Source organism: Anser brachyrhynchus, assembly GCF_964034855.1.
Source record: "Anser brachyrhynchus genome assembly, chromosome: 1".
Taxonomy (NCBI): Eukaryota; Metazoa; Chordata; class Aves; order Anseriformes; family Anatidae; genus Anser; species Anser brachyrhynchus.
The window spans coordinates 8,857,595-8,884,509 of NC_137694.1; the positions used below are offsets into that span (position 1 = coordinate 8,857,595).

Sequence of the window (26,915 nt, forward strand, 5' to 3'; positions counted from 1 at the left end):
CAACAAAACAAAAGATTTTTTTTCAACAATTTTCTATTTTTGGTCCTCCTAAAATTTTCCCGTAGAAACTCAGGCTCCTAACTACAAATTTAAGCCTATGGGTTTGCTTTATTTAATTATTTTTCATTGACTTTATGAGTAGTCTGGACACTCAAAGAATACATTTGTATTACAAAAATGTGCACCCTGTTTTGCTGTCTGGGGAACATACCCCACTCTGGACATCGTCACCAGTGATATACCCATATTTACATCCACAAACATATATCATTCCCACGCAGAGGAAGTGTGGCCATGCACCAGGACCAAGACATGCTTGCTGTGACCAGTGCTGATATGGATGGTCAGGGGATCAGGCTCCTACATTTTGACATAACACACAAGGAAAGGCAAGACTGAAGGCAACCTTGGGCTTTTAAAACAGGATTTATTTAACCCTTATAATAGCTATGGTAGTAATTTAAATCTAATAAGTAGGAACATTATTCTCAGATGACTTTTTATTCTTCTCATTGAATGCATCTCATTCCCACTAAAATCATGACAAGAGGTTTGCCATTGACGTAAATTGAAGCAGGACCTAATATCCACACCTTGTTTTTTTCATCTTAACTAAACAAGCTAACAATATGCAATTCTGTCTCCTCTGTTTAAGGATGACAATGCTAAATCATCAGTTCAACATGGAAATTAGCCACATTTCAGAAATGTCTAGCTTCATGAAGTTTTTCATATACATGTTTTTACTCCCTTTAGGAGTGATCCATTCATATGACATGGGGAAAAGAAAAGCAGAGGATTACTTTTTGGTGCCAGGAATTCTTTTGAAAAAACGACTGTATTAGCACATTTCCTTAATATTCAAAAAATGAGCCTTTGAACATATTAATTTATAAAGTCAAGTATCCTGTTTTCTAAATTATTTTTGCTTTAAACATGTTTCATTGTATAACTAAAGAGATACTTCACTGTTGCATCAAGAGCAGTTTTTTTCTGTTTTAGTAAGCCGGCTTATTTCCATGGCATGCATCATTTAATTACGCATGTAAAATACAGTTCCAATTGTATAGCTCTGTGAGCCTCATTTAAACTGTCTGTGACATTGTGGTAATCCCAGTACCAAGAAGCGGGTGTTGCACAGCTATGAATGGCTCGAACGTGGTAAATTTGTTATGTATAGAAAAGCCTAGAAATGAGCTTGCATTTCTGCAGCTGTGCTTGCTCCACAGGAAGAGGAAGAAAGATCAGTAAAAACATGCTTTTCTGGTAATATTAGCAGCTGTAATTCTGAATGCCTGTGAAGATCAAGGAAAATCTGCTCAGTGAGGAAGTGCTGGTTTTCTCGAATCACTTATTTTACTTGATATTTAATTCATTTTTAATTATTTTTTATTTATTGGGAAAAATGTCTAAGATTATAGAGTAATGTAAGATCTGTATATGAGAGTTAAGATCTCAGTGTCAGATGATTGTCTAGTCATGAAATAGATTTTGCCTGATTTGTCTCAAAAATCCTTTCTGGAGGCAGTGAATATTGAGACTGAAATGCACCCTATGTTGGAGGCAGATGGGCATTGCTGTCCATGTGATTTAAGAGTCTTGCATATACTGTACGCTAAGTATAAACTTAAAGGGGTTGATGATGTTTTATTAACAGGAAAATGAGCAACCTTCTTGCATTTTTCCCTTTTTAAACTAGTGAACTTGAAGGTCAGATCCAACTATATGTTGCATTTTCTGTCATATAATTATCACATATATAATGTCCTGGAGAACAGCCTCCAGTCAGTGACATCAGCAGTTTACATAGCAGTTGAACTAAGAATAACCTTAGAGAACTGACCCGTATCAACCTCTTAACAGTGTAAACAGCCTGTAGCTCACAACAGTTTTCTTTTTTCATGATCACAAAAGGGCCTCAATTGGATGAAAAAAGAATTGTGTTCACAAATACCAAACTATTCTGTTGAATGTTCACTTGATTAAATCTCAGTAGATGAGAGAAAAACAAAAGAATAAGACTTTGGGAAGAATGACTAGTGGCTTGTAAAAAGGAGGATGAGACAACACTGAAAATTGGTTCCCTAGAACAAAAATGTAGTGATTATAAATGATCAATTGCACCAACTTTGAAGAGAGTACTGTCAACAATATTTCTGTAGTTGCACTTTTACAAAGACAGTTGTAAAACATAACCAATTCTTAGTAGCTTTGAAGATCCCAGCCTTGTTCTCTTTCTATGCACTAATTTGAGGGCATGATCCTCTTGACGTCAGTGTGTGTCTAGTGGTGGACATCTGTGGTTGCAGCACAGGTCCTCAAGTCACATCCTATTTCCTTTTCCTCCCTCCCCATTTCTGCTGTTCCATATATAGATAAGTTCTTCAAACAAGGGCTGAGGGGTTCAGGGGATATCTGTTCTGCAGTCAAAGTCATTTGGAGATAAATAAATACACAAAGAAACAGCAGAAAGAGACAGACATTTTTTTGTGTATCACACTGGAGCACTATCAGAACATCGTAGAGTCATAAAATCATAGAATCACGGAATGGTTTTGGTTGGAAGGGACCTTGAAGACCATCTAATTCCAACACCCCTGCCATGGACAGGGACACCTCCCACCAGACCAAGTTGCCCAAAGCCCCATCCAACGTGGCCTTGACCGTTTCCAGAGATGGGTCATCCACAGCTTCTCTGGGCAACTTGTAACAGTGCCTCACCACCCTCTGAGTAAAGAATGTCTTTCTAATACCTAATCTAAATATACCCTCTTTCAGTTTATTACCATTACCCCTTGTCGTATCACTACATGCAAGAGTCCCTCCTCAGCTTTCCTGTAGCTCCCTTTAGGTACTGGAACCTATGAGATCTCCCTCGAGCCTTCTCTTCTCCAGGCTGAATAACCCCAATTCCCCCAGCCTGACTTCATAGTAGCTAAGTGCTCCAGCCCTTTGATCATCCTTGTGGTCCTCCTCTGGGCTCTCTCCAGCAGGTCCATGCCCTTCTTGTGCTGGGGACACAGAGCTGAACACAGGGCTCCAGGTGTAGCAATCTACTTTGTGATCCATATGCTGGCTGTCCTGGAGAAGTATATAATGTTGTACCATAGGATTTCATGGTTAAAATATTACTGAAGACACCAAAGTTTTATGTTCAACTTATCTGGCAGCTTTGAAAAGACTTTACAAATCCCCCCACATCATACATGCAATCTGGATTTTTTTGAAAAAAGATTTCTAAATAATATGTAATGTAACTGCTGTCTATGTGGCATCTGTTGGTGTCTGAAGGAGAAATAACTGTAAATAATAATGATAAAAAAAACTAAAAACCCTGACATTCTAATATTTAATGATAGCTTATGCCTATATACTAACAACTGACAAGAAACAATTGGAAAGTGCACATGGTTAGCCTGTGCAGACACACACATCTGATATCCGTTGCCCTATAATTTTTAGTTGGTATGGTCCTGTCTCAACATTGCCTAAGAAGCCTGTAAGACAGATATTGGGTCCACCTGCATTTCTGCATGTGGGACTCTGAATCTGACAGAGGCTGTTAGGCACAAGGCCAGCACAAATAACTGACATGTAAAGGAATTAACGTAGAAATTCAGTGACCTCTTGTTTTAATGGTTTAATAAGAGGTTAACTCCTGTCAGTATCAGGAAACAAACAAACAAACAAACAAACAAACAAACAAAACCTGATAATTATGTTGCACTTAGCCAAGAGTGAGCATTATGCAAGGCCAAGCTATTTTAATGTGAATTGTTTTTATTTTCACTTCTGGAAGTGGTTCTTTCCTAATGCTAGTGCAAAACTATTTTAAAAGCCTACCTCTGCATTAGCTAATTGAATTACTGCGTTACACTTGCTTTTTAATCAAATAAAAGGTATCTGGAAAAATGGAAAAAAAAATAATGTTTTCCTAAATATCTTAAGCTTCCTGAAAACAATCATTTTCTACATTTAAACCACATTTGTTTTAAAGAATATCCATCCTGTGCAGTTACCACAGATGATGACTATGTGACTTAAACAGTGCTTCCCTACAGCAATTGAATTTCTTTGCATGTCTATAGCAATTTAGAACAAGGACATTAATTTTGCCTTGTGAGATCAACCAGTCATGATGGAAAAGCTAAAATATTAATGCCTCAACTGTCATTTATAAATATTCTCTTTCGTCATTAAGAACATGAGAAAAGAAAAATAATAATAATAAAAATCTGGCTTATGTCAGATTGGGAATGCCCTGTGGGACGGGAACAAACAGTCACGTGTGGGAAGAGCAAGCAGGAACCTCTAAAAACAGGTTTTGTGCCAACAGAGGAAGTGTCTGTCCCACTGGCAGGTAAATCTGCTCACAGAGGTCCCTGCCCTTCCCCTCCCTTCCTGAGAACGCACCTCTCCCACTCAGCCCTGCCAAAGTTTGTTCTCTGCTCATGGATTCGCACTGGTCAGCTGGTTGTTGTTTCACAGACCAGGTTCCACCTCCTCCTCACTGTATCTCTTCAGCCTCCTCATCCAACTGAATATGTTTTGGTGGAGTGGAGAAAACAGAAGAGCTTTTCAAAGCAAGTGATGAGGAATTTTGTTTACCCTCAGAGGGACTGTGGGAAGTGTGTTGAAGGACTATCAGCACTTAAGAGATCTTATAGGCTCTCTCAAGACAGTGGTTTCATGGCAGCTGAGACAACATCATGCTATTGCTGGAAGGAGGACATCTCCCTCCCTGCTCTCTTCTCCCCAAGCACACATATGCACTTCTCTCCCCTCTTACCTGCTCCCAGATGCATGGATCTGCCCTTTCTCTTGCACTAATTCCAGCTCTCATGAGCTCCTTTGGCAAGGATCTGTTAGCATTTGGGACTTTACTTATTATTTAGCTTTACAGCCTGACCATACAGCTTGTCAGGGCTCTGGTCCAATGCTTGGAGTCAGAGAGGAGAATAGCCCCCATGACTTCTTGCTATACACTCAGAGCTAGATCCTCAGCTGATAAAATTATTGCAGGTCACAGTGGTTAAACTGAAGGTCTGGCTCCAAGTCATGATCAGAGTGAAAGCGAGGTGTGTGTCTGTGTGGAGCATGCAGAGGATAGGGGAGGTTGGGACATACAGTTATTCAATGCTTTCATAAAAATCTGTGTTGCACACAGACACTGGTTACAATTGGTATATGATAATGCTAGTACGGAAATTGCAAATAGGTTTCAATAATAGAAACTACAGGCAAAAAACAAATAAACAAAACAAAACACTGGATTTTTTTTTCCCTGTCTATGAACTGTTCTTTTAAGTTATGAAAACAGAGGCACTAATGAGGTAACTGAGCAAATAACTCTGGTTGGCAGGAACTCTCCTTTGCACTGTCAAGTCACCTTCTTCAGGAATAGCTCATGCTGCTCTGTATCTCTTCTAAGCCTGTTAGTATCAATGTGTTTTCTAGTCCCATGCCATCTGACACTTTTACTACAACCGAATTGTTCATGCGTCTGCAGTTCAAGGTCTCTCGTCTTTAGCATGAAGGCCTTGACTGCTTTGTTATGAACATTACTCACATTAAGGAAGCTGGCAAATAGACTTGAACTTGGTGAAAAAATGTATTCTTAACAAATGTGACCTTCTGAAAAACAGTATATTTCATATTCAACAGATATAGGCTCAACAAGGCAAATTCTGGCATCAGACGTGCAGCCTGAGAACTCAGGTCTTAGCAAAAAGAGGCAGGCTCCCCAAAAGAGCTGTCAGCACCTATCTGTGGTGTAAGACCAGCTGCTGAGGCAAATCCAGACTTCTGTGGCCAATTAGACCTTTGGTTTACATGAGAAAAATCCTTGCAATTTCAATTCCTGGAGAGTGAAATCCACAACACAATTCTCATTTGCTTCACCTACAGAGCAAAAATTGAGTAAAGATTTAAACCTGTGTCCATTTCTGTACAACTGATACCAGATAATATAGGTGGAAGAAACAGTACAACCTGCTGTTTTATCTGTCCATGGATATATAGGCTATAGAAGTCTCTCTGCAAGGTGCTGTGTGCATCTTCAGATAATACTATGTTCTCAGAAGTTTCTCCAAAGAGACAGTTATGTGAAAATTTCAGTTCCAGGTGCTTCAAAATACTTCAGACCTTTTTGCATCACTCTGAAGAAAAAAAAAAAAAGAAAAAAAAAAAAAAGGTCTGAAATGAAAGGTTGGTGCTTTTTTGAAGGCAAAAGCAATATAACAACAATCATTTGTTTTGAAAAAATGGGTAGCACTGCATAGAATTTTGTGTACCATGCTTTGACAACAGAGTAATGTGCCTTAAAGTGCTAAATATGAAAACTGCATAATATTTTTAACACCTGGACATACTGTCAAAGTGCAATACACATCTCCAGCCAAGCAAGAAAGAATGAATCCACTGCTGCAGACTGAGATGTGTTCATTCATGCAAGTTAATACAAGTTCCAGATCCCCAGTATGATTTTGATGCTAGACATCTACAAGGTGCAATGTGTTGTCAGCGCACTTTGTGTTGCACATTTCTCAGTGTGGACTAATCTCCACGCTTTCTAATTACAGGTCATATGGTTATGCACCTAAAGGTAGGTGGAAAGTTTGTGATATGAGATGATAGGCTAGCTGAAGCAGTAAAACTATTTCACAATGAGTGAAGCTTCTTTAAATAAGCCAGTCAAGGATTTCAATTACCATTATTTCTACCTGAAGCTTACCACTGATCTTTTGTTTTCTGTATATTTGATTTTATATTGGCTGATAGACTGGAAGAGACAAGAGTCTGGGAAATGGTTAACCAGGGCAAAAACTGAAATTCTAATGAGAGTGAGTAGAGCAGCAGTATTCAGCTGAAGGTGTTTTTTTTTTGGTTGTTTTTGTGTTTTTTTTTTTTGTTTTCTTTTCTCCACGTTCAATGAATTTACAGGCTGTTTGCTACTGTGGCTTTAGTAATGGGGAATTTTGCGATGGCTTTAAGAATAGGTGAGCTGGTGGGTTGCTCCCTCAGAATAGATGAAAGGTTTTCTTTCAGCTGCTTGATGCTCAGGACACTGAAAAATAATTAAAAAAAAAAAAAAGGCAGGGATAGAGTTTGGTCTCCAGTCAAGTTAACAATTCTCTTTCTGTTAGGTCAAGAAAAATCCTGATCTCCAGCTTCAGCAATGGTCTAAAGCTTTACTGTGCTAGATATAAGCAGAAAACTGTATGTTCTTAGAGAACTATATCCCTTTACCATTGGGATACTTTGAATAAAATAAAAATAAGATTGCAGCAGAAGAAAGCACATTTAATTCACATAACTCAGATGATTTACCCATTATGTGTGAGACTGACAGTCAGGCTGAGAATCTGTAAGAGATAAATGAAAAATAGGTAAGTGAAGCCCTGGAATTGAAAATGAGGAAATTGAGGGTTTTTTTTTTTTTTTTTTTTTTTTTTTTTTTTGGGTGTAGTCTGCCTTTCACTTAGAGAGGAGCTTTGTTGTCCTTTAAGTCCATCAGTGTGCCAGGCATTTCTAATGGAAAGGTATGTGTGATGAGATGCCAACAATTATCTACACAGTACCAATTCTCATATGCTTGCCAGTCATTTATATTGAATTACATCTGTAATGCTTATTCTTTTAACATCCACGGTATTGTTTTAAAGGAGAGAGAGAGGAAAAAAAAAAAAAAAGAAAAGAAAAAGAAAAAAAAAAAAGAGGATTTAATTTTGTCTTGGCAATAACAGTGAGTTTGCTTTCCTTGGCAATTTTTCAAGGAAGATAAACTACTTAGGAAAAAGGAACCTTACTAATCCATGGCCTTAGATTTTCTACACAAAAAACAAATGTTTCACTCAGATGCATTTTCAGTTGTGCTGTCTAAAAAGTTAATTATTTTGTTTGGCTCTTTGAAGGTTGTGAATTGAACCTTTGCATTTTGTTCACCAACAACATGAAGTCACAAAGCAGCTTTTAATCACCTCCGCAATAATAACACTTTACAAGTTATTTGTGCAGCTGTTTCTCTAGTCAAATTTATTTGCAGTTACTAAAATACACTTCCATAAACACAACTGAGAATTGTTTAGCTAGTGCTTTAACTGAGTGTATTTTTGGTGGTTAGCACTTACCTATTTTGTTTTACTGGATTACCATTTTTGCAGACTTAAAATACACAGAGCCAGACAAAGACAGCACTGTATGTTGAATATACCCCAGGCTATGAAATAGATGGACTGAATGTTCTGTAGTAGTCTTGACTCTGATCTTGTAGAAGCACCTCCTTGCAAGTGAGCTCTACTAATATGAAAGAGAATCAGGTCCCACATCACACCAGAATTTAATACAGTTTACATATATATATATACACACATAAATAAATGTATTTCTCTTTATGGGTGCAGTAGCTCTTATAAGGCATACTGGAAGATAAGATGGTCTTCCTTTCCCGATGAAAGATACAAAAGTATCTTGACAGCACTGCACGGAGTGATCTGTTGTTTAGTTATTATTGACTGTAACGATGATTTGAGAAACATTGTGCATGAAGGAGCTACTTACGTTTTTTCTGTGTTGTAAAATGTTGACATTTGACATGTCAATACGTGTTTCCAAATAGGGATTTGGGAAATTTTACTCTTACTGATTGCTAGAAGTGCCTGCAATTTGACATGGAAAGTGCCCTGAAATGCCTTAAAGACTGCAGTAAAACATTCCTGAATTTTGGAGCAATCTTTGAAAAAGTTCTCTTTCAAGTGTCACCTCCTGAGACTGTAATACCTTCCTGTAGATCAGTTCAGTCCTGAAGGAGGAACATAAGTGCCTAATCCCCAAACTATGTGGTAGAGTATGAAGTAGTTTGGGGCCTACCTAGAAACAGATTCAAGATTTTTACATAATGTTGTGCCAACAAAAAATTGTGTTTTCTCTGCTCCCAGTAATCCATATCCTTTTGGAAAGGCCCTGCTGTACCATGAATATGACATTTTCCTCAAGGCCAAATAAAATCCATTGTATAGCAATGAGCCACATGGCATGCACAACAAATCATCATTGTCCATGGTGAGATGCAATTAAACAAAATATAGCTTACTTCTTGCAATAAGTAGTAGAGATTCATAGATGGGAACTATTCATACAAATACATCTGGGGTCAATTGTATGTTTAAACTCAGGATACTTCAGGAATTAAGTAATTTGCTGTATTTGTGCTACTTTGACACTTCTTTACCCCAGTAATTTAGTTGAGGATTCACACAATAAAAATGTGAATTGTCATGGATATTTTCCAGCATGTGAAGGAACTTGCTCACATCTAGAGTAAAATGACGTGATGTTTGCCTTTTGACTGTGAAAATTACAAAATTATACATATGTAGTGTTTAAATTCAGGATGTTTCAAGGGTGTCATTAGATGCAGCTGTTTTGAAACAGGTTGAGGAGATCCCTTTCTGCCAGTTTAGGCATTGCCCATCATTACAAACAAAAGTCTGGCCAGAAAGGCAATTCTGAATCTTCATGAACTGTTTCCAGATTGCTCTGTTCTTACACCATGCTGGGGTGAGGAACAACAGTACTGTCACCAAATACATGAGCTAAGGCTAAGAAGTCTAAATATGTTGTGTAAATGTAGATACATATTACCAGAATGCAATGACATTTTTTCATCAGAAATTTTACACGGTGGCTCTGATGCTGTATATTGTTTAAGTAAGCAATGATCAAGCTGTTGTGAGCTGAGACCTCTGAAACACTTACCTAAATGATTAAAAACTAGTTACTAATCTATCTTCTGCCACTCAGCAGTGAAATATTAACCCACTTAGGAATTTAGCTGTATATTCATTTAATGGCCAGACTGGAGTCTGTGAAGAAAAGTGTTTAATTTTCAGTAAAACAGTATATACACACTATAAACCGAATGGTGAATGTGCACTTATAAAAGACCATCCCTGTAACTAACTTTGTTTCTGTGCACTGCAAGAAAACTATTTCTACACTAGACAGGCTTCAATGATTCACATCAACATCTTTCTTTAAGCAGAATATATGCTCTGAAACATGAATGGGCAAGTATGCTTTTCATGGTAAATTTTTCCAGTGTGATATCCTAGGTCATATTTAAGATATTTGGCTGTGATGGGCAATTTCAACTGATAAAGCTGGGTTGTTTTGTTTTTATCAGGTGAGAACAATGATTAATTTGGCTGTAATTTAATCAATTCTCTGTTAATGTTTACTTGACAACTTTTATTAGGTCATGTTTCAGTTTTAATCTTATCAGTGGCTATGTTTGGAGTCTTATTTCCAAGCTCTTTTCAGTAGTTAGTAAATAACTGACCAAACCTGATTCTTCACCACTTTGCAGCTTATGTTGTCATTTACGTCAGTAAGAAATCAGTGTGCAGTGCTGTCATTTTAATCTGGAACATTTTACAAATGTTTTCCTTCTGATGCAGTGAAATAAATCACTGTACAAGGCACCAGGCAGGGCTCATTCCCATTTGGGCGTTTCACCTATGAGACAACATTTTCCCTCCCCATTGTAGCTGTCTAGGTGGTTCTTTACTAAGAAATACTAGAAGTGTTAAGCAATAGACAATGACTCTTCTTTTGGGATGGCCACTGCAGAGATTCTTTCTACCAAATAAGAAAGAAATAGGAAATAGCAGTCTCAGGGCTCTTCTTTTAGATATGTAGAGAATCAGGTCGAGATATTTTGGCAAGTGACATGCTTGCAAAGGGCAATGGATTTCATGACTCTAGGCAACGAAACGAAGTGCTATCGAGCATTTGTACAAATGTATCATGTATCCTTACTCAGATCAAATTTCTACTTGGTGATGAGAAGGAACTTTTCCTCGTATTCTACATTTTATTTACCGATCCCACATAGACCAGCACTATGACATGACTGGAAGCTTGTCCTCAAAAGAGATTGAGGAGTCATGTAACAGAGGATGATATGGGTTACTGAAATACGGTAGCCTGTGAAATCCATCTATCTCTCCTGTTTATTTGTGTTAATGCCTGTAAATTACTAATTACTAGATATTGTTATCCCTAATTTCTTTCTCTCCCTCAGTCCTATGTACTAAGTGTTAGAGACAGTTGTTGAATAGGGGTTAAATTTAGACTGCAGAATTTATAAGGAATGCTATATGCAATGGATTGGATAATCTAGTAATGCAGCCAGCTCTTACATCATGGGTGGAGCAGAGAAAGACATTTGCTCAGAAATGCAGAGGTGATAAACAATATTTTAGAGATCAACTGAGAAGAATCTGAGCAGCCCAAGAGAGCTAAAACCTTCTTTTTCACTGTGGTCAGCATCAGAGAATCCTTTCCCAATAAACAGCTCCATCACATCTGGTGCCAAGAATTTCCAGTCTGGAAAAACAAGGGAGGAGTTTTATAGAGTCTGTGATGTCTGATGAAGATGCATCTACATCACACAAAAGTTAAGAGTAACTGAAGATTGCTAACCTATAACAGAGAGCCCAACAACACTGAAAGTGTCAGGAGTAATAAATCTTTACCTCTTTCTGGGTGAAAACACACTCATGGAGTAAGCTAAGTTTCAGAAATTTGGAATTTAGAGGGCTTTTATTTTCACTTTTTAAAATTTGTATTTATTTTTAACACTGGTTATCAGCCAGGTAGCTAACAGCTTGGCTATTCTTCAGACAGTTCTACTGTAAGTAGTAGTTTGGATGGGATTTAGGTGTTTGTAGTACTGTGCTATCCACAACTTTTTCCTCAGTGATCTTGCTGTCAATCAGTAAGCAGGTCTTTTAAACTGTTACTGATTTGCAGAACAGCGACATCTTTGTCTTCACAAAAGATAGGCAAGAAAGGATAGTGCTAGTGTAAAGCAGTGTAAAGTTTAACTTTTGATTTAGTTTTTTAATGTGAAGTAAGATTTTTCAAAGTACTGCCAAACAAATCCCACCTAGGGGAATAGGAGCTGCAATACAAGACAAGACAATTTGTTTTAAGACTGTACCTAACAGTATTCAGCAGTGAGCCAGACAAAACCACATAAGCTTAAGTAGAAGCGACAGAGCCAAAAAAATACTTTTAATAATTCTGTACCAGGTAGTCATATGAATAAAGTTAAAATATATATTTTATTTTTTTTTCTCCCATGGTGCTGTTTATTAGCCATCAACAAGACTTAATCTTTTGCTTTGCCTATCACATTTTTTTTAAGAGACCTTGGGGGAAAAAGTCTTGTTTTTTCTTTTTTCCCCTCTTTATTTTGATCCAGAGTTTCTCTGCAAAACACTGGCTGCGGTTTTAATCATGACTAGGAAATGTAAGTAACTTGTGCTTTAAGTCTAGCCTCTTTAGCAGGAAGGATACATTCTCCATCCGGTGCCAAGAAGGTGGAAATATCCTTAATTTTGTATTCAATTAAATACAGGATTTACTTTTCTGTCCCAAAATTTGTGAATGGTTTAGCTTGGAGAGGTTGCTTGTGGAAGAACTGATTCACATGTTTATTTTTGTTCTCCCCAAATTAGAGACTGCTCAACATGACTATACTCTCGTTGTGCTCTTTTCTGTATGTTATTTGTGTCCTCATCCAAAATTACGTCTGCAAAGTCTTCAGTGAGCAAAAGATTTCAGACTCTTTACTTTATGGCCCTTTAGCTTTTTTTTTTTTTTTTTTAAATGGGGAAAAGCATAGATTCTTTCATTAGTTTCATAGAGAAGCATATTTTTTCTTAATTACCTTTTGAAGGGGATTGGAAGCCACTACTACATCACAGTAAAAGTTGTGTTGAAAATGTATGCTTTTAAAAGGGAAAGTGTTTGATGTTAAACTACAAGCTATAGCCAGAGCTCTGCCCTAACTTTCCCTGCAGAGAGTACAAGGATGCAGGAATGGCAACCTGGTGCCAACTCTGTAAGGAAAGTACAGACCCCAGGAGTTTAGAGGTGTTAGTACTCAATGCTCCCCTTAATATGCCTCTATATTGCCTTTTTTTTCAATACTATGCCTTGGTATACCTATGCTCGATGGGTATTGATTCATGTTTCAGTTCTCGATTAAACTTGTAGTAACTGCAAATTTAATTGTAGATATTTTCTGTACTACCACCAAAAAATGACTGGTAGGCAATGGAAAAAATGAACCTTACGCAAAACTTTCTATACTTAAAGTGTCCTTATAGTATTTAAAGGGGCATACAGAAAAGATAGTGAGGTACTCATTATCAGGGAGTTATACAACAAGGGGTAATAGTTTTAAACCAAGAGAGAGTAGATTCAAGCTAGATATCAGGAAGAAATTATTCACTCTGAGGGTGGAACAGGTGGCACTGGAACAGGTTGCCCAGAGGAAGTGTGGCTGCCCCATCTCTGGAAACGGTCAAGGTCAGGCTGGATGGGAATTTGGGCAGTGTGATCTGGTGGGAGGTGTCCCTGCCCATGGCAGGGGGTTGAAATTAGATGATCATTATGGTCCCTTCCAACCCAAACTGTTCTATGATTCAACACATTACAGTTGTTACCTCCTTCTCCCAGTTCTTCTCATCCTTATATAACTGCCACACCTACCAGCTGTTTCCAGTTCCTTGCTGTTCTCTGTGCCATTGGCCTTTATATGTTGCTGCTTTATATGTTGAGCACCAAATACGGTGAGATATTGATCCTTGGTCCTGTGTATCCATGAGTATGACAATATAAACACACATTCGTTTTCTTACAATGCAGTAATGATATAGCTCTTTTTGTTTCTAATTTCTGCCAAGGAATGTGATTCCTTTATGTCATAGAAGCAATTTATTAAGAAAGTTTCATACAGGCAAATCTTTGTGAAAGTAAATATTACCCAATTTGGAAGTAACAACACCCCTCTCTCCCTCTCCCCCCAAGAAAACCAAGGTTGAAAGGAACTGTATTATGACCCTGGAAAGACATGCTCCAAGACTGCAGTTATGTCACTGGCATACTCCATGCTGGTTGCAGATATTTATAAAAGACACCAATGAGTCATATGTAAACATTTTGATTATAAAGATTTTCTTCATTTCCCACAGACTTGCTGCTTTCAAACAGCTGCATCCCATTCCTAGGATCTACGGAGGGGCTTGATTTTCGAACCCTGCTGCTAGATGAGGAGCGGGGCCGGCTGCTAATCGGGGCTAAAGACCACATCTTCCTGCTCAACTTGGTTGATTTAAACAAAAATGTAAAAAAGGTCAGTTTATTTTCCACACAGTTCATCTCATAAGTTCAATTTTGTTCCTTTTTATCTATTTTTTTTCTTCACTGGGTAACTCTGATTTGTTGTGTGATGTTTTGTACTAGGACTTAATATTTATAATATAAATAGTTAATATTAATCTCACCTTCCATAGTTATACAGGTTATTTTTAATAAAATGAATTTCTCATGGTATCTGACCTTCTGTGAGACTGAAATCCTTCAAGAGGTCACCCATCTGTAGGAGCCCTGCATTGCATGAAAACAAAATATCAGCAAATTGGCAAACATGCACCTGTAAGTGTTTGCTTCTTTATTTCTTTTGTCATGGTCACCCTTCTCAAGTAAAAGCATTTGGAAGATGGTAACTGCAGGCAGAGCATTCGTTGCTTCCTGGCATTACTAGGATTACATTACTCTGATATTAAACAGAGCAGAGGCAATTTGGATGGTTTAAATTATGGCAATGTTACTGGCAATTTAGTATTAATATTTACATTAATATCTGGAATTGCTAGTGATAGGAGAAGCTTCCACTGGGATCCACTGTACTCACTGGCCCTTGCCCTGTGACAATGTGTTAACTCCAGATAATAAAAAGGCAATATAGCCTTCAATAGTTCTAGTACACATGGTGAAACAGAGTTTTTGTAAGCACAATTGACGGCTACATATAAAAAACAGATGCTTGTACAGAAACACACACAAAAACTGCTTTCCTGCTTTTTCCAGACACGCTACTTACTGAAGAAAATTTAAATTCTCAGCTGTTTGATATTTTCTTTAAGCACCAGCAGGAGGTTTTAAGTGACTATATTCTGCTGTCAGTTCTGAAGTGGTAACTGATCCTAAATTAATATGATGGCAGCACAGGGCTTAACAGGTGTAACAGGAGATGATTTTGCCCCACACTTAAATGCAACACTTGCTGTCATCGTATACAAGTGTTTCTAGTATCAAGCTAAGTATCTTATTTCGACTTCTGCAATGTTCCATACACCACTTTAAAATTCTTTTTTAATCCTTTAAAATTCAGATTGTTTCAGGAGATTTCTTCCCTAGGATGCTTTATGAAACACCACATGTTCATCTTCCATCTCGGTAGTTTGCTGAAAAATCAGCACCTTTTCAGGAAATTGCAGTTATAACAGCATTATTCATATTGGAGATTCAGATCATGGATTGATTTTTGGCATAGGCTTTCTGTAGCAAACAAATTGTGTTTGTGTGAAAAGCAGACGCCTGTTTCTGTGGGTTGCTGATTGCCTCCTGAGAGATGCTGAGTGCTGTCACTTCACTTCCCATTATGTTCAGTGGGGATTGATTAATTCAGAGCTTTCTGGAGGCATTCGCACCCTGCATAGTCCACCCCTCCACCCAAGTTGGTAACATTTCACTTTAGCCATACCACTGTTGATTGTTGTGGATGTTGCACTTTCCAAGAAGTGCAGAAAGCAAACTGAGCCAGGAGAATTCATTTGTGATCAGGCAGCACCATTAGTCATAAATATTTTAGAGCAAAGAATTTGAATTAAAATTCACATTTGGTAAGCCATTTAATATGCCTAAATATCTCTAGTAACCTGGAGAGAGAAAAAAAAAAAAAAGGTAAAATTCATAGCCACTAAGATATCTGGACTAAAGAAAGAATTATGTGCAGTTTCAAATACATTTAACTATTCAGGTTGTCTTTAACTTTTCAGACAAAACATTGAGGCAAAGTGTATTTAAACAGCTAAAAGTGACACGTGACACTAAAACCTTGCAGAGCATCCTGGTGTGTTGATTTCCAAGGTCTCCATGGGCATTCAACAATTTTATAAACTTACCCTGTTGAGTACATGCCCACGAGGCAATATCATACAGACATCCTCCTTGGTTCCTCTGTGCTGGGCTGGTTGAAACGTGTGAGTGAGGGGAGAGAGGGGATGGAGGAAGTTGGTTTTGTATAAATCTCAGTCACTGGTGAGGTTTCAGTGCTCAAAGATACTCTCCAGTAGCAGGGAAGTGTCAGAAAGTAGCATTTGCCGGTGCTGTGTTTAGACTGACCGTGGTTTGCATTGGCTCAGGGCCAGGCGGCTGGCTTCCAGGCTCTCCCGGTGAGAGGAAACCACACAAGTTGGGACGTCGATGGGCTGAAGCGTGTCCTTTGTCCTCTCCTGTCCTGGAGCAAGAGCAGTCTGAATTAATTAGAATATTAAACATCTTCTGATTCAGATTACTTAATAAAAGTTCTCAGCTTCAGATTTATTTATTTATTTATTTATTTTGTATTAGTAACTGCTGATACACCAAAAGGCCAAGTTAGCATTCCTAACAATTTACTCCCAGAAAATCCCTGTCTGTCGACATAACTACTTGGCAAAATTATATTGTAGTGTCTGATGCTCTGTATTCATATGTCTGGAATAGTACTCAAAGAAACATCTAAAGCATTGTATTGTGTTCCCTTCTCTAATGTATACACACATATCATTTCATAACTTCATTTTTGCAACCTAATTATTTACTTAAATCAGTTAAATTAATTTAAATATATTAAGTTATGGCTTTATTTCCTGGTATAGTTTTTCCTGATGAAACAAATCAATAGTTCTTCTCGAGTTCCGATTTCTTGAATCATTGTATATTTTTATTCAATTTATTGTGTAATTGGTTGAAAACTTAACTGTCAGCTCGAAAAAATCTACCCAGTTTCCAGTGCTTGCAAACCGTATTATAAAATAACAGTGGCTAGAATAGTATAACAGAAAAAGACTCCAGAATGAGCAATGAGAATAAGAAAAATGAAAAAGACTAAAAATGTACCTAAATGATATAATTGTCTTTCTGTAGTATGAAAAAAAAAAAAAATTCCGTGAACTTGAACTTGTCTTGAATAGAAGCCTATACCTCTTATTCCACAAATAGCATTATCCATGCCATAGTCTTTTCTTGAATGATTCTGAGGGGCCTGACAGATGTTGAAAGTTATTTATATACCGTAAAATAAAGAAAAGGCAGAGAAGAGCAGCAACCTATATTTATCAGGCCATTGCAAATGCAGACAAAAACTATGTCACAACCAAGTAGAAGTGTGGTGTAAAACAAAAAATTTTTACTAGCATGAGAGGATGGAAAGCTGTAGAAGAATTCCTTAGGAATCCTAATCTCTGGGATCTGTCTGAAAAGATGACTTCAGTCAATAGAATTTTCTTGTGAGTTTGCCTAAAAACTTTGTTATTTTAATAATCAAAAAGAAGAGAAAAAAAAAAAAGAGAAAAAAGAAAAACCCTGGAAACTAAATAATAAATACAAAATGTGACCAGCTGGGCAAACACTTACGAAGTAGCTGTAAAGAAATTCTGCACCTTTCTGTAACTCGTGCTCACTACCAGTGTGAGCAGGGTTATATGTCAGCACTATTATCACTGTGCAATCTGTGGTGTGACCCGCCCATCTCTGCAGGAATAGGAATGCTATCAAGGCTTGACAAGCTTTTGAAAAGCTGCCAACCTGCAGGAGCTGTCAGTGCTAGAAGACACGGCCACATGTGGGCCAAATAGATAAACATGTCAGATCCCCAACAGCAGCTTTGGAACAAGTTGTTTTCATCTGCCCCAGTGTGTATTGGCACTAGGTCACAAATTATTGTTGCCTGGAGTATTCTTAGTTTGTGGTTGCTACTATTTTTTTGGCATTGCCAGGTGCAGCTGTCATGTATTGTATCCTTTAATCTCCTTTAGTACTGATTTTATCTGTGTGCATTTCACAGTAGAAAATACATATGCATATATATATATATGTATATCTCATTTGGGTAAATGCTTATCAAATAGTTGTGAAGAAATTCTGCACCTTTTTATAACTCCAGTGCTTACTAACAGTGTGAATGGGATTAAAAGTCAGTAGTATCACTGTGTGATACCTGCAGTGTGACCCACCCATCTCTGCAGGAATGGGGATATACATGAAAAAGCATATGCGTGTGTGTATATGTGTGTTTCTTATATAAATATATAAGTATATATAAACAATACCCTTAAGATATAGGTGCCCAATTTTATCTTCATTGCTCTGGGAAACCTGTCAGTCTATATAAATGTCTCAATTAGGAATGAAACCAGTGGGAATTAAGCCAGCATTGAAGGTAGGCTTTAGTTGTGCCATCATGCCAGAGCCTCAGGTGTTGATACAGAGCCTGAGATGTTTATTGCAGCCTTGAAGCACAGTAACAGTAACATCAAGTTTATTCCTTCTTAACTAAATATATGCAGCTTATTTTATATTTCAAAGAAATTCCGCTTTCTGCCTGTTAGCAAAGGCTGTAGACTGCTTGAGGGTGACACTTTACCTGTCAGGTGAAAAGGATTGCCAGGTGACATCAGTAGAGACCAGAGAGTTATCTGGAAGTCACTGGAGATTTCTAAGTTTTGAAAGAGGGGGCACAAAGACCAAAAAAATCAAAAAATAAAATAAGCCATGTGGCAGGGGAGGAGGATGGTCATGAGTCTGTTGGTCAGCGTGTTCGTTTCTTTTCAGACGCTGTTAGTAGAGAAGGTTCTGAGAAAAGAATGAGGGTGATGCTGAGGTCTGGCAGGGCCATGTTTTCACCTTCCTTTCATGAGGAATTAGTTCCCAGGCATTAAAGGCATGCTTATGGCTTTGCTTTTGAAACAAAAACAGCTTTTCTGGATATTGCAGTTCATAAAGTACTAATTTCCACCTGTGTTAGGGTATTTCCCATCCTTGCAAAATTCATGGTAATAAAACTCTTCTATAATTTACAATAAAAAAAGACTGTTTCTATTGAGTATCTATGTAATTGAATGTGCTACTACCAAATGCTATCAACATTGTGTAATGAAGCAGGAGTGTAAGAAGGAGCTATGATGGTGTTTCAGGTTCGGGATGTCCAGAGATAGCTGTGATAACTGTGCTTGCTAGCCCTTGGAGTGCCCTTCCCATTGATCTATGTAAATGTTGTTTTGAAGCTCTGGAAACCTTTAGAGTCCATAACATTGTTTGATAGAGTGAAATTTAGGCACCTGTGTAGACAAGGCAGAAGCTTTTAACTGATGTTTACAGACATGGAACAACAGACTGAGGCAAGACGTGGAGAAAGCAGTATGTAACCAGGACAGAGATCCTAGGTGGAAGAGGGTGTCTCTGTTATTTCCTTTTGCATTGTTGCCATAAATTATGTTTCCATAAACATCCCCTGTTGTTTTTATATTTTACCCATATGTTTAGGTATAAAAAACAGCCAGTATCCTGCTCTCTGAAAACTCATGTTGGGCTTTGACTTTTTCAAAAGTAGGATTTATCTTCAGTCTGAAGTGATAAACAAGTCAGAAGCAAATTGCGTTTACACTGAAAATCCTGCTGTATGGTTTCCTTTTAGGAGAAACAGACAGAAGGCTGAAGTCTGTTGGGGTTACACTGTAGAAAACGAAATGTAAAGGCATTGAAGCCTTTCAGGATTTAATCTGGTGTAAATGAAATCAGCATCCGGTCTGTTTTCTCTAAGGTTTCACACATGCTCATAATGTACACCTGAAAATGCACTTTTCAGAAAACCCTTGAGTATTGAAAGCATTGGCTACTTTTTCAATTGTGCTTGGTGTGGGTCAGGATTTAAGAGCCCTGTGGCAAGCTGAGATCTAGCTTCATCTTAGATGCAATACAAAAAGCCCATTTAGTTCAGACATCTCTCTTTAACAGCCACTTGCCAAATTTAAGCTACCAAAAGTCTGCGAATGTGTCATCTAAATACACAACCGTTGCTTCCCTATGACTTTCAAGTGCATTTAACTCAAATTGATATTACCATGAAAATGAAGAATAGCATATACTTGCACTTCCCATAATCCAAATCAATCCTCATATCCTCTCTTCCCCTCCTTATGCCATATCAAATTAACTCTTTCAGAGATCCAATTTTCTGCTGTTATAAAATAATCAGAAATTCCAGTCAAATATCTCCCTGGAGGTGTATTTCAACTATGGGAATTAGTGTGATGAATGTAGAAATAACTGTTGAAAGACAAGAGGTCTGTGGTAGATATTAAAGTAACAGAAATTTAAGAGAACCCTGTTTTTTAGGGGTCTCTAAGTAGTCCCGAGAGTTAGCTAACCTTTGATAAAACTGTTAAAAAAGCGAAAAATGAATAATCCAATTCTAAAAACAGTCGAAGTTTCAAATACAAGGAGAAATTCAGATAAGGCACTTAGATGTATTAAAGTCCTTTGTTTACTGATGCTTTAAAATATTGAATTTCAGAGTGTAGCAAATACAGTGGGAACCAGTTATGAGAAATGCTTAGGGTAACCTTCCTCTTAGCATATGTATATGAGAACAATCTCTGCAGTTCCCCAAGTTGTGAACTTCCCATACCAGATACACTAATGCAACAGATGTGAGGTATTTAGAGACCAACTGGTATACTTGAATAGTATGCTAAAAACAGCTCATTTTCCCATTATTTTCCCACTCTTTGTTTACAGCAAAATAATAGTAAAAAAGCATGAAATTCTTTCCAGTGTTTCTTGGGAAATTCAATAAATTTTTGATGCTTGCAGTAGGTTTTTTTTTTTTTTTTTTGTGACATGACCCTAGGTCAGTATACAAAAATGACAAATGTCATAGTTCCCAGCAAGCAATCTATGAACACCCACTGTTACGCTATTGAGCTGTGATATTTACGGTATTGTCTTATGAAACAGTGTGATAGTCTTATCTTTGGATCACTCATGTCTTTCCTTGGTGCTCCTTGATCTTACTATTTTTCCTTGCTTTTCATTTTTCTGCTATGAATTACTAAGTTCTTAGTGAAAAAAAAGGAGAAAGTAATTTTACTGGTGGGAAAACTGAGAACTGAATGTTACAAATAGTAGGGTAATGGCATAGCTGGGATTAGAGCGTCTCCTTCAACATTTTTGGATCATGTTGCCCTCTTTACTGCGCGCGCTTTATGATCACATTAGGCTAAGTCAGGAAACCATTTTTTTTTTATTGTTTTTTTAATCATGCAGAGTAGCCTTTCATGGAGGAGAGTTTCTCAGGGGGAGCACTTTGGATATGCCAGTGTGACAATGGGCTTACAGCTCAATCTGGCTTTGTTCTTTGGGCGTTTCAGTTGGAACTGTCTTATGGGGAATACATTAACATCAGTGAGTTTAAGCTTCTGAATTATGGTCTGCTTGCTTCACAAAGTCTTAATGAGACATTTTGACATCAAAGATGTTCTAATTTTATTGCATGCCTTCTTCTATGAAGCATCAGTACAACAAAAATATACAACATAGAATAAAGTAAGGGAAGAAAGCAGACTTGCTGCATCAAGTAGCTGATTAAAATCAATGTATTTTTCTCTAAGTGCTTCCATCCACCTCTTATTCCTTCAGCATAGGAAGGAAACAATGTCTTTCTTCACAGGACTTAAATTCAGTGAGTGAGTGATAGAAGACATGCTGATCAGCTGATGTCTGTCACTCCAGATACGGACACATCCTGCTGGTGCTGCGTGTACCACTAATGAAACACTTTGGGGTTTCTCGTACCAGAGACTGTACTGATAGAGAAGTGCTGAAGCACGTGTGCAGCGTCAAGCACATGAGAGGTTCCAGTGAAACCCCCAGGGCTGCTGAAAGCCGTCGACCTCAATGGGACACTCAAGTGTTTGCTGCTGGCACGAGCGTGACTATCTTGGGGATGTGGAGCTGGGAGGAATCAGACTGGTCAATTGGTCTCACTCCCTGCTATCACAAACAAATACCTCATACAGCAGTTATTCCTTTAATAACCCGGTCCAACTCTGTTGAAAGGGGCATTGTGGGATACTTTATGCAACTTCTGTAGGATGGTCTTTAATACCAGAATCTTACTACTCTGATGTTTCAGTTTTTTTTTTTTAATTTATGATCTATATTTATGTCCAGTTTATATCAATATCCTCTTAGTATTTATAACTCTGTTTTTCAAAGTGCTTTGATTCTTCCTGCGGATTTGGAAGTCTTCATTTTTATTACTTATGCTTCTTAATTTTGTGTCATCTCCAAATTTTGCTGCAGAGTGCTGTCTTTTTGCCAAGACTACTGAGGAGTACATGAAATAATATGAGCTATGACATTATTTCTTGAAGAACTCCATGAGTAACTTCCTACCACAAGTTCTTTATTTATCAGACCATTTTTTTCTTATTAATAATTATCTATTTGCTCTGGCTGAGCTAATCAATTTCCATGTGGCAACTTACAAAATGCTTTATTGAAGCGTTGATGAAGAGGATATTTACCACATTAATGTTCAATTCAGCTATGTTATTAAGGAAAGGTACAACATTAGCCAGGAGCAATGCCTCTTTACTAATTTATATTGTGTAATATCATATTTGATATTCACCAGAAACTTAAGTTATCCCTTCCACACAAATTTGTTCTGAAGCCTTGCAAACAGATGAAATAAGACCAACAGGACTGTAACTTACTTAGATACCTCACGTTCTTCTTTCTGTGTGTCGTGATTATGTGTAGTAATTTCCATTCTTTTGGAAAAGCTGTGCATCATCCCAGGTTTAGTAGCTTCAGTAGAAAGGATTCTTGGAAAATCTCTAATCTAATAAAACAGTTTCTTTGGAATCAGAACACAGTGTTTTGTCTTTGAGCCATCACTTCACCAAGGGATTTATAGTCTAAGTGTTAGCCTAGAAACAAAAGTGGTTAGAGAAAGTTAGATACAGAAGAACAAGGGAAATACTAGCTCATAACCAGTATTGTTAATTCATGACAGATGGCAGCTGAAATGAAACTCACAGAACTGTGTCTAGGTAATATTTATAAATACTTATAATAGTATATATAGCATTCACCAATCAATTTATGTATCTAAATCATCTATATTTTTAAAAAATTCATTTTTTTTTAATTTTCACTCTTCTCACAGTAAAAATGTATATGATTGGAGGAAGGAAAAATGTTACTTTTAGAACTTACTCTGCTTCTGATCTGAAAAATATCTTTGTGGTTTCTAATGTTTTGTTTTAATCAGAAATGAATTTCCAGCTACCCTTTAATGTGATACCTTATCTGTCCTACGCTTCTGTGTTACTTAATTTTGTACTCCTGGGAGGTTTTCTTTCACTCTGCTAGCAGAGAACTTATTAGCTTACAGTTATTTGGAGATTTTAATTTCTTTCCTGTTGCTAAATTTATGAAAATATTTGTGCAATTATTTAAAAGTAATGGTAACGTATTTTGTTTTTAATTGGTCCATAAAAGATAAAATCAGGAAACCATGACAGTAGTGCTAACCTTTGGAATTTTGATATGGATATTTCACAAGGAAAATAAGCTGAAGCTTAAGAGAAGAAAATAATCCTGTTTAAGAATATTGTTCATGTATTTCAACTAGTTAGAGTCTTCCCTTAAATTAAATAATCGTACTTAGCTATTCTAAGATTTCTCCAGACGCTACAGATATAGACCATGAAATATATCATATATATATATATATATATATATATAATTTGTGCTGTTTGAAACGTGAAATGATTCTGGTTTTCCGTGTGAATATCATTATCATTGTTTTTATTGTTATTGTTGATACTGATACTGTTATTTTCCTTTGAGTCTCAAGTTGATTTAAAAGTTAGTTGGATCACTTAGCTACACTTTTCATTGACTCTTGTGGCCTTGTATAATGCTAAATACAGAGGCTGTTGAGTAGCCAGAATGTGAGACAATTGATTTTTCTATCATAACTGACTGTGGTCTTTTCTTTTACAATGGCAGGGAGTATGTATGTCTCATCCTGACTGGTCCAGTTTGTATGACAAACACTATTTCCCATGAAGGAATCTTAACAAGAATTAACAAGAATTGAGGGTAGAGTCCATTAATATACCTGAAGTCTTCAAGTGGATGTTTTCCAATATAACTGGAACTCCCAAAGCAGGGGTCCAGTACTTCTGTGTAGTTGGCAGGAAGAGGCAGGCATTTTTGAAAGCCTACAGGAGATCTTGTCTACATAACCAGATACCTAAACAACTTTGGGAGCAAAAGAAAAAAAAAAAAAAAAGTCTTCAAGGATCCTCAAAGACCTCTAATACCCTTCTCTGTTTTTGATGGGGTGTGCTTGGGCAGAATTGGACATGAAGTTTATGTGAGAGAGACTTGAAGAGCAGATCTCAGCTTAAGTTAACCAGGCCATTTGGAGATCCATAATCTTGTATTCCTCTGCCTGTTCCTTTTCACCAATATTTTTTTTTTTCAGTAGCACCGATTGTGCCTCATCCTCTCGTTCTCCTTAACCCAATGGCACTTGTGACAAAACAGTGCTGCAAGGGGAAGCTGTCCCACTCCACCCAGACAGAGGACAGATGAATTCACTGTCACTAGCTTCAGCTCTTCCCAATGTTTTTGCAATGTTCCCAGTGCTTCTTGCTGTACTTTCTGGAGTTGTACACCACATAATCCAGACATGCTGGTGTGGCTGATTTCCAATTGCATTTTCGTACCTGGATGCTATCATGACATCATTCTGAGAAAATGCTCTGGGAAAGTAAATTTTTACTCAGTGCAGAGATGTTTTTATACTGCCTTATCTCTGACTTTAAGTAAATGTTGCTGTAAAGGGTTAAGGTTTATATAACTTAAAATACATTATCTTTACTATTAGCCTCTAATCACAAAGGTAACTGTAAATTCACTGAGAGGAAATTAATTTCCTTGCAGAAAGCCAACACATCCATTAGCACTGGGAAGAGAAGAGAAAGAAATGAAATAAAAAGATGGTTTCCATATTGAGAGGAACACTGACTGTGTGTTTGGGACTGTGATAAAGCCATTCGACACAGGGCACTCTAGCTTTCCATCCCAGTGTGGGTCTGAGCCTGTGTATGGGGCAAGCCACATCTTAAAAGGTGCCACCATCTGGGCGAACAAAAAGGAATATTACAGAAGCTAACTCCTCTCACATGTTTTTGAGTTATTTGTCCTTGGAAGATCCTTTTTAATAACTATTATAACGAATTTTTATTCATATATTCACTACTTACTATTTAGGATTTTACCAAGTGTGATTAGAGACTCGAGTAAAAAAGCATGTATGACTACTAGCAATGACTACTCTTCATATTGGTCTCTGGGATGTGAGGCAATTTCCTAACTAATATTTGCTCGAAAATTAGTGTGATTTGTTTTTGTTATAAATCATGAGAAATGGTTGTAGCTTTCTTTTGTCAAAATAAGGAAAAAAAGATCCACGCTTAGCATAATGCTTCTGAAAGACTTGGTATTTAGCTTCTTGTTTGAATTTAGTAGAATCAAAAATATACTGCATAATTTCCCGCTCTACTCTGCGCTGGTGCGGCCTCACCTCGAGTACTGTGTGCAGTTCTGGGCACCACAGTACAAAAAGGATGTGAAACTGTTGTAGAGTGTCCAGAGGAGGGCAACAAAGATGGCGAAGGGCCTAGAGGGGAAGACATATGAGGAGCGGCTGAGGTCACTTGGCCTGTTCAGGCTGCAGAAGAGGAGGCTGAGGGGAGAGCTCATTGCAGTCTACAACTTCTTCGCGAGTGGAGAGGCAGGCGCTGACCTATTCTTCGTAATCACCAGTGATAGGACCTGCGGGAACGGTGTTAAATTGAGGCAGGGGAAGTTTAGGCTGGATGTCAGGAAGAGGTTCTTCACCGAGAGGGTGGTTGCACACTGGAACAGGCTCCCCAGTGAAGTGGTCACTGCACCAAGCCTGTCTGAATTTAAGACGAGATTGGACTGTGCACTTAGTCACATGGTCTAAACTTTTGGGTAGACCTGTGCGGTGCTAGGAGTTGGACTTGATGATCCTTATGGGTCCCTTCCAACTCGGGATATTCTATGATTCTATGATATCAAATTCTAACTGTTTAATTGAAATCAATGAACCAGAAATGGAGCTGTTGCTCTTTGACTTTTCACCACTAATATCATTGGGGTTACAGTAACAGATAATGATTTGTCATCTGGCTCCATCTGCACTTAAACCTAAATATAGAATTCTATAATACAAATGAAAGAAAGAGAAACAGTAATAATATATGCTGCAAATTATCTAAGGTATATGATTATCCTCTAAACTCCTATGTCATTTTCTAAATCTGTATGTTTCACTCAGTAAACTCAGTTATTGTTGACTGATGACGTTTTAAAACAATGTGCTATTAATTTCTGTCAAATGTACTTCTTGTTCTACAAATTTCCCTTCAGCTACCTTTAGTTTTTCAAACAAAACTTCTTTTCATTTGGAAATTGGCAGTAACAGCTCACTATTTTTCTATAACTGCTTTGCCAAGTTCACTGGACCAAATTCATCACAAATGTAAATTGCCTTGTTCTGCAGTCAGTTTAGTTTCAAGATGATTTGGCTCATCTAATCTTTGAGAAAAACATGTGGTTCATAATGCTTACAAGGTGTGTTAGGTGGATCAACTAAGTACTTTTAAAAGGTAGGTATACACAAAGACGAAATTAACAAAGAACAGGGGATTTGATTTTAAAGCCTTGATACTAGTGACAAAAACCTGTATTCAAAGCCACATTCACTTCTACTCACGTAAATTCCTTTGACATGCATAAGTCTGTTTTAACTGTTCATTCAAGGAAATAGCTAAGCAGCAATCAGAGGACTGTTTATAATATATATCTTAATAATATATCTTTGTATTATTTAAACTCTCTTCCAG

General features: G+C 37.4%; 1 protein-coding gene and 1 long non-coding RNA gene across 6 annotated transcripts in view; one reads left to right on the forward strand and one right to left on the reverse strand.

Moving 5' to 3' along the window:
• The window catches only part of SEMA3D (semaphorin 3D), a 148,666-nt gene that overhangs the window by 49,317 nt on the left and 72,434 nt on the right, over positions 1-26,915 (forward strand). For all 4 annotated transcript variants that reach the window (XM_080555460.1, XM_080555458.1, XM_080555459.1 and 1 more), the window contains one exon: positions 14,046-14,206. In XM_080555460.1, coding sequence (XP_080411586.1) covers positions 14,046-14,206 — 161 coding nt within the window. The remainder of the gene's footprint in view (positions 1-14,045; positions 14,207-26,915) is intronic.
• Positions 411-26,901, reverse strand: LOC308177833. 2 transcript variants are annotated; one of them, XR_013939434.1, is made up of 5 exons: positions 17,536-26,901; positions 16,041-16,375; positions 8,130-15,794; positions 7,330-7,364; positions 411-6,158 (listed from the first exon to the last, which is right to left on the reverse strand). It is a non-coding gene; the product is annotated as an uncharacterized lncRNA (long non-coding RNA). The 2 variants fall into 2 exon arrangements; XR_013939435.1 differs by having other exon boundaries at positions 411-15,794.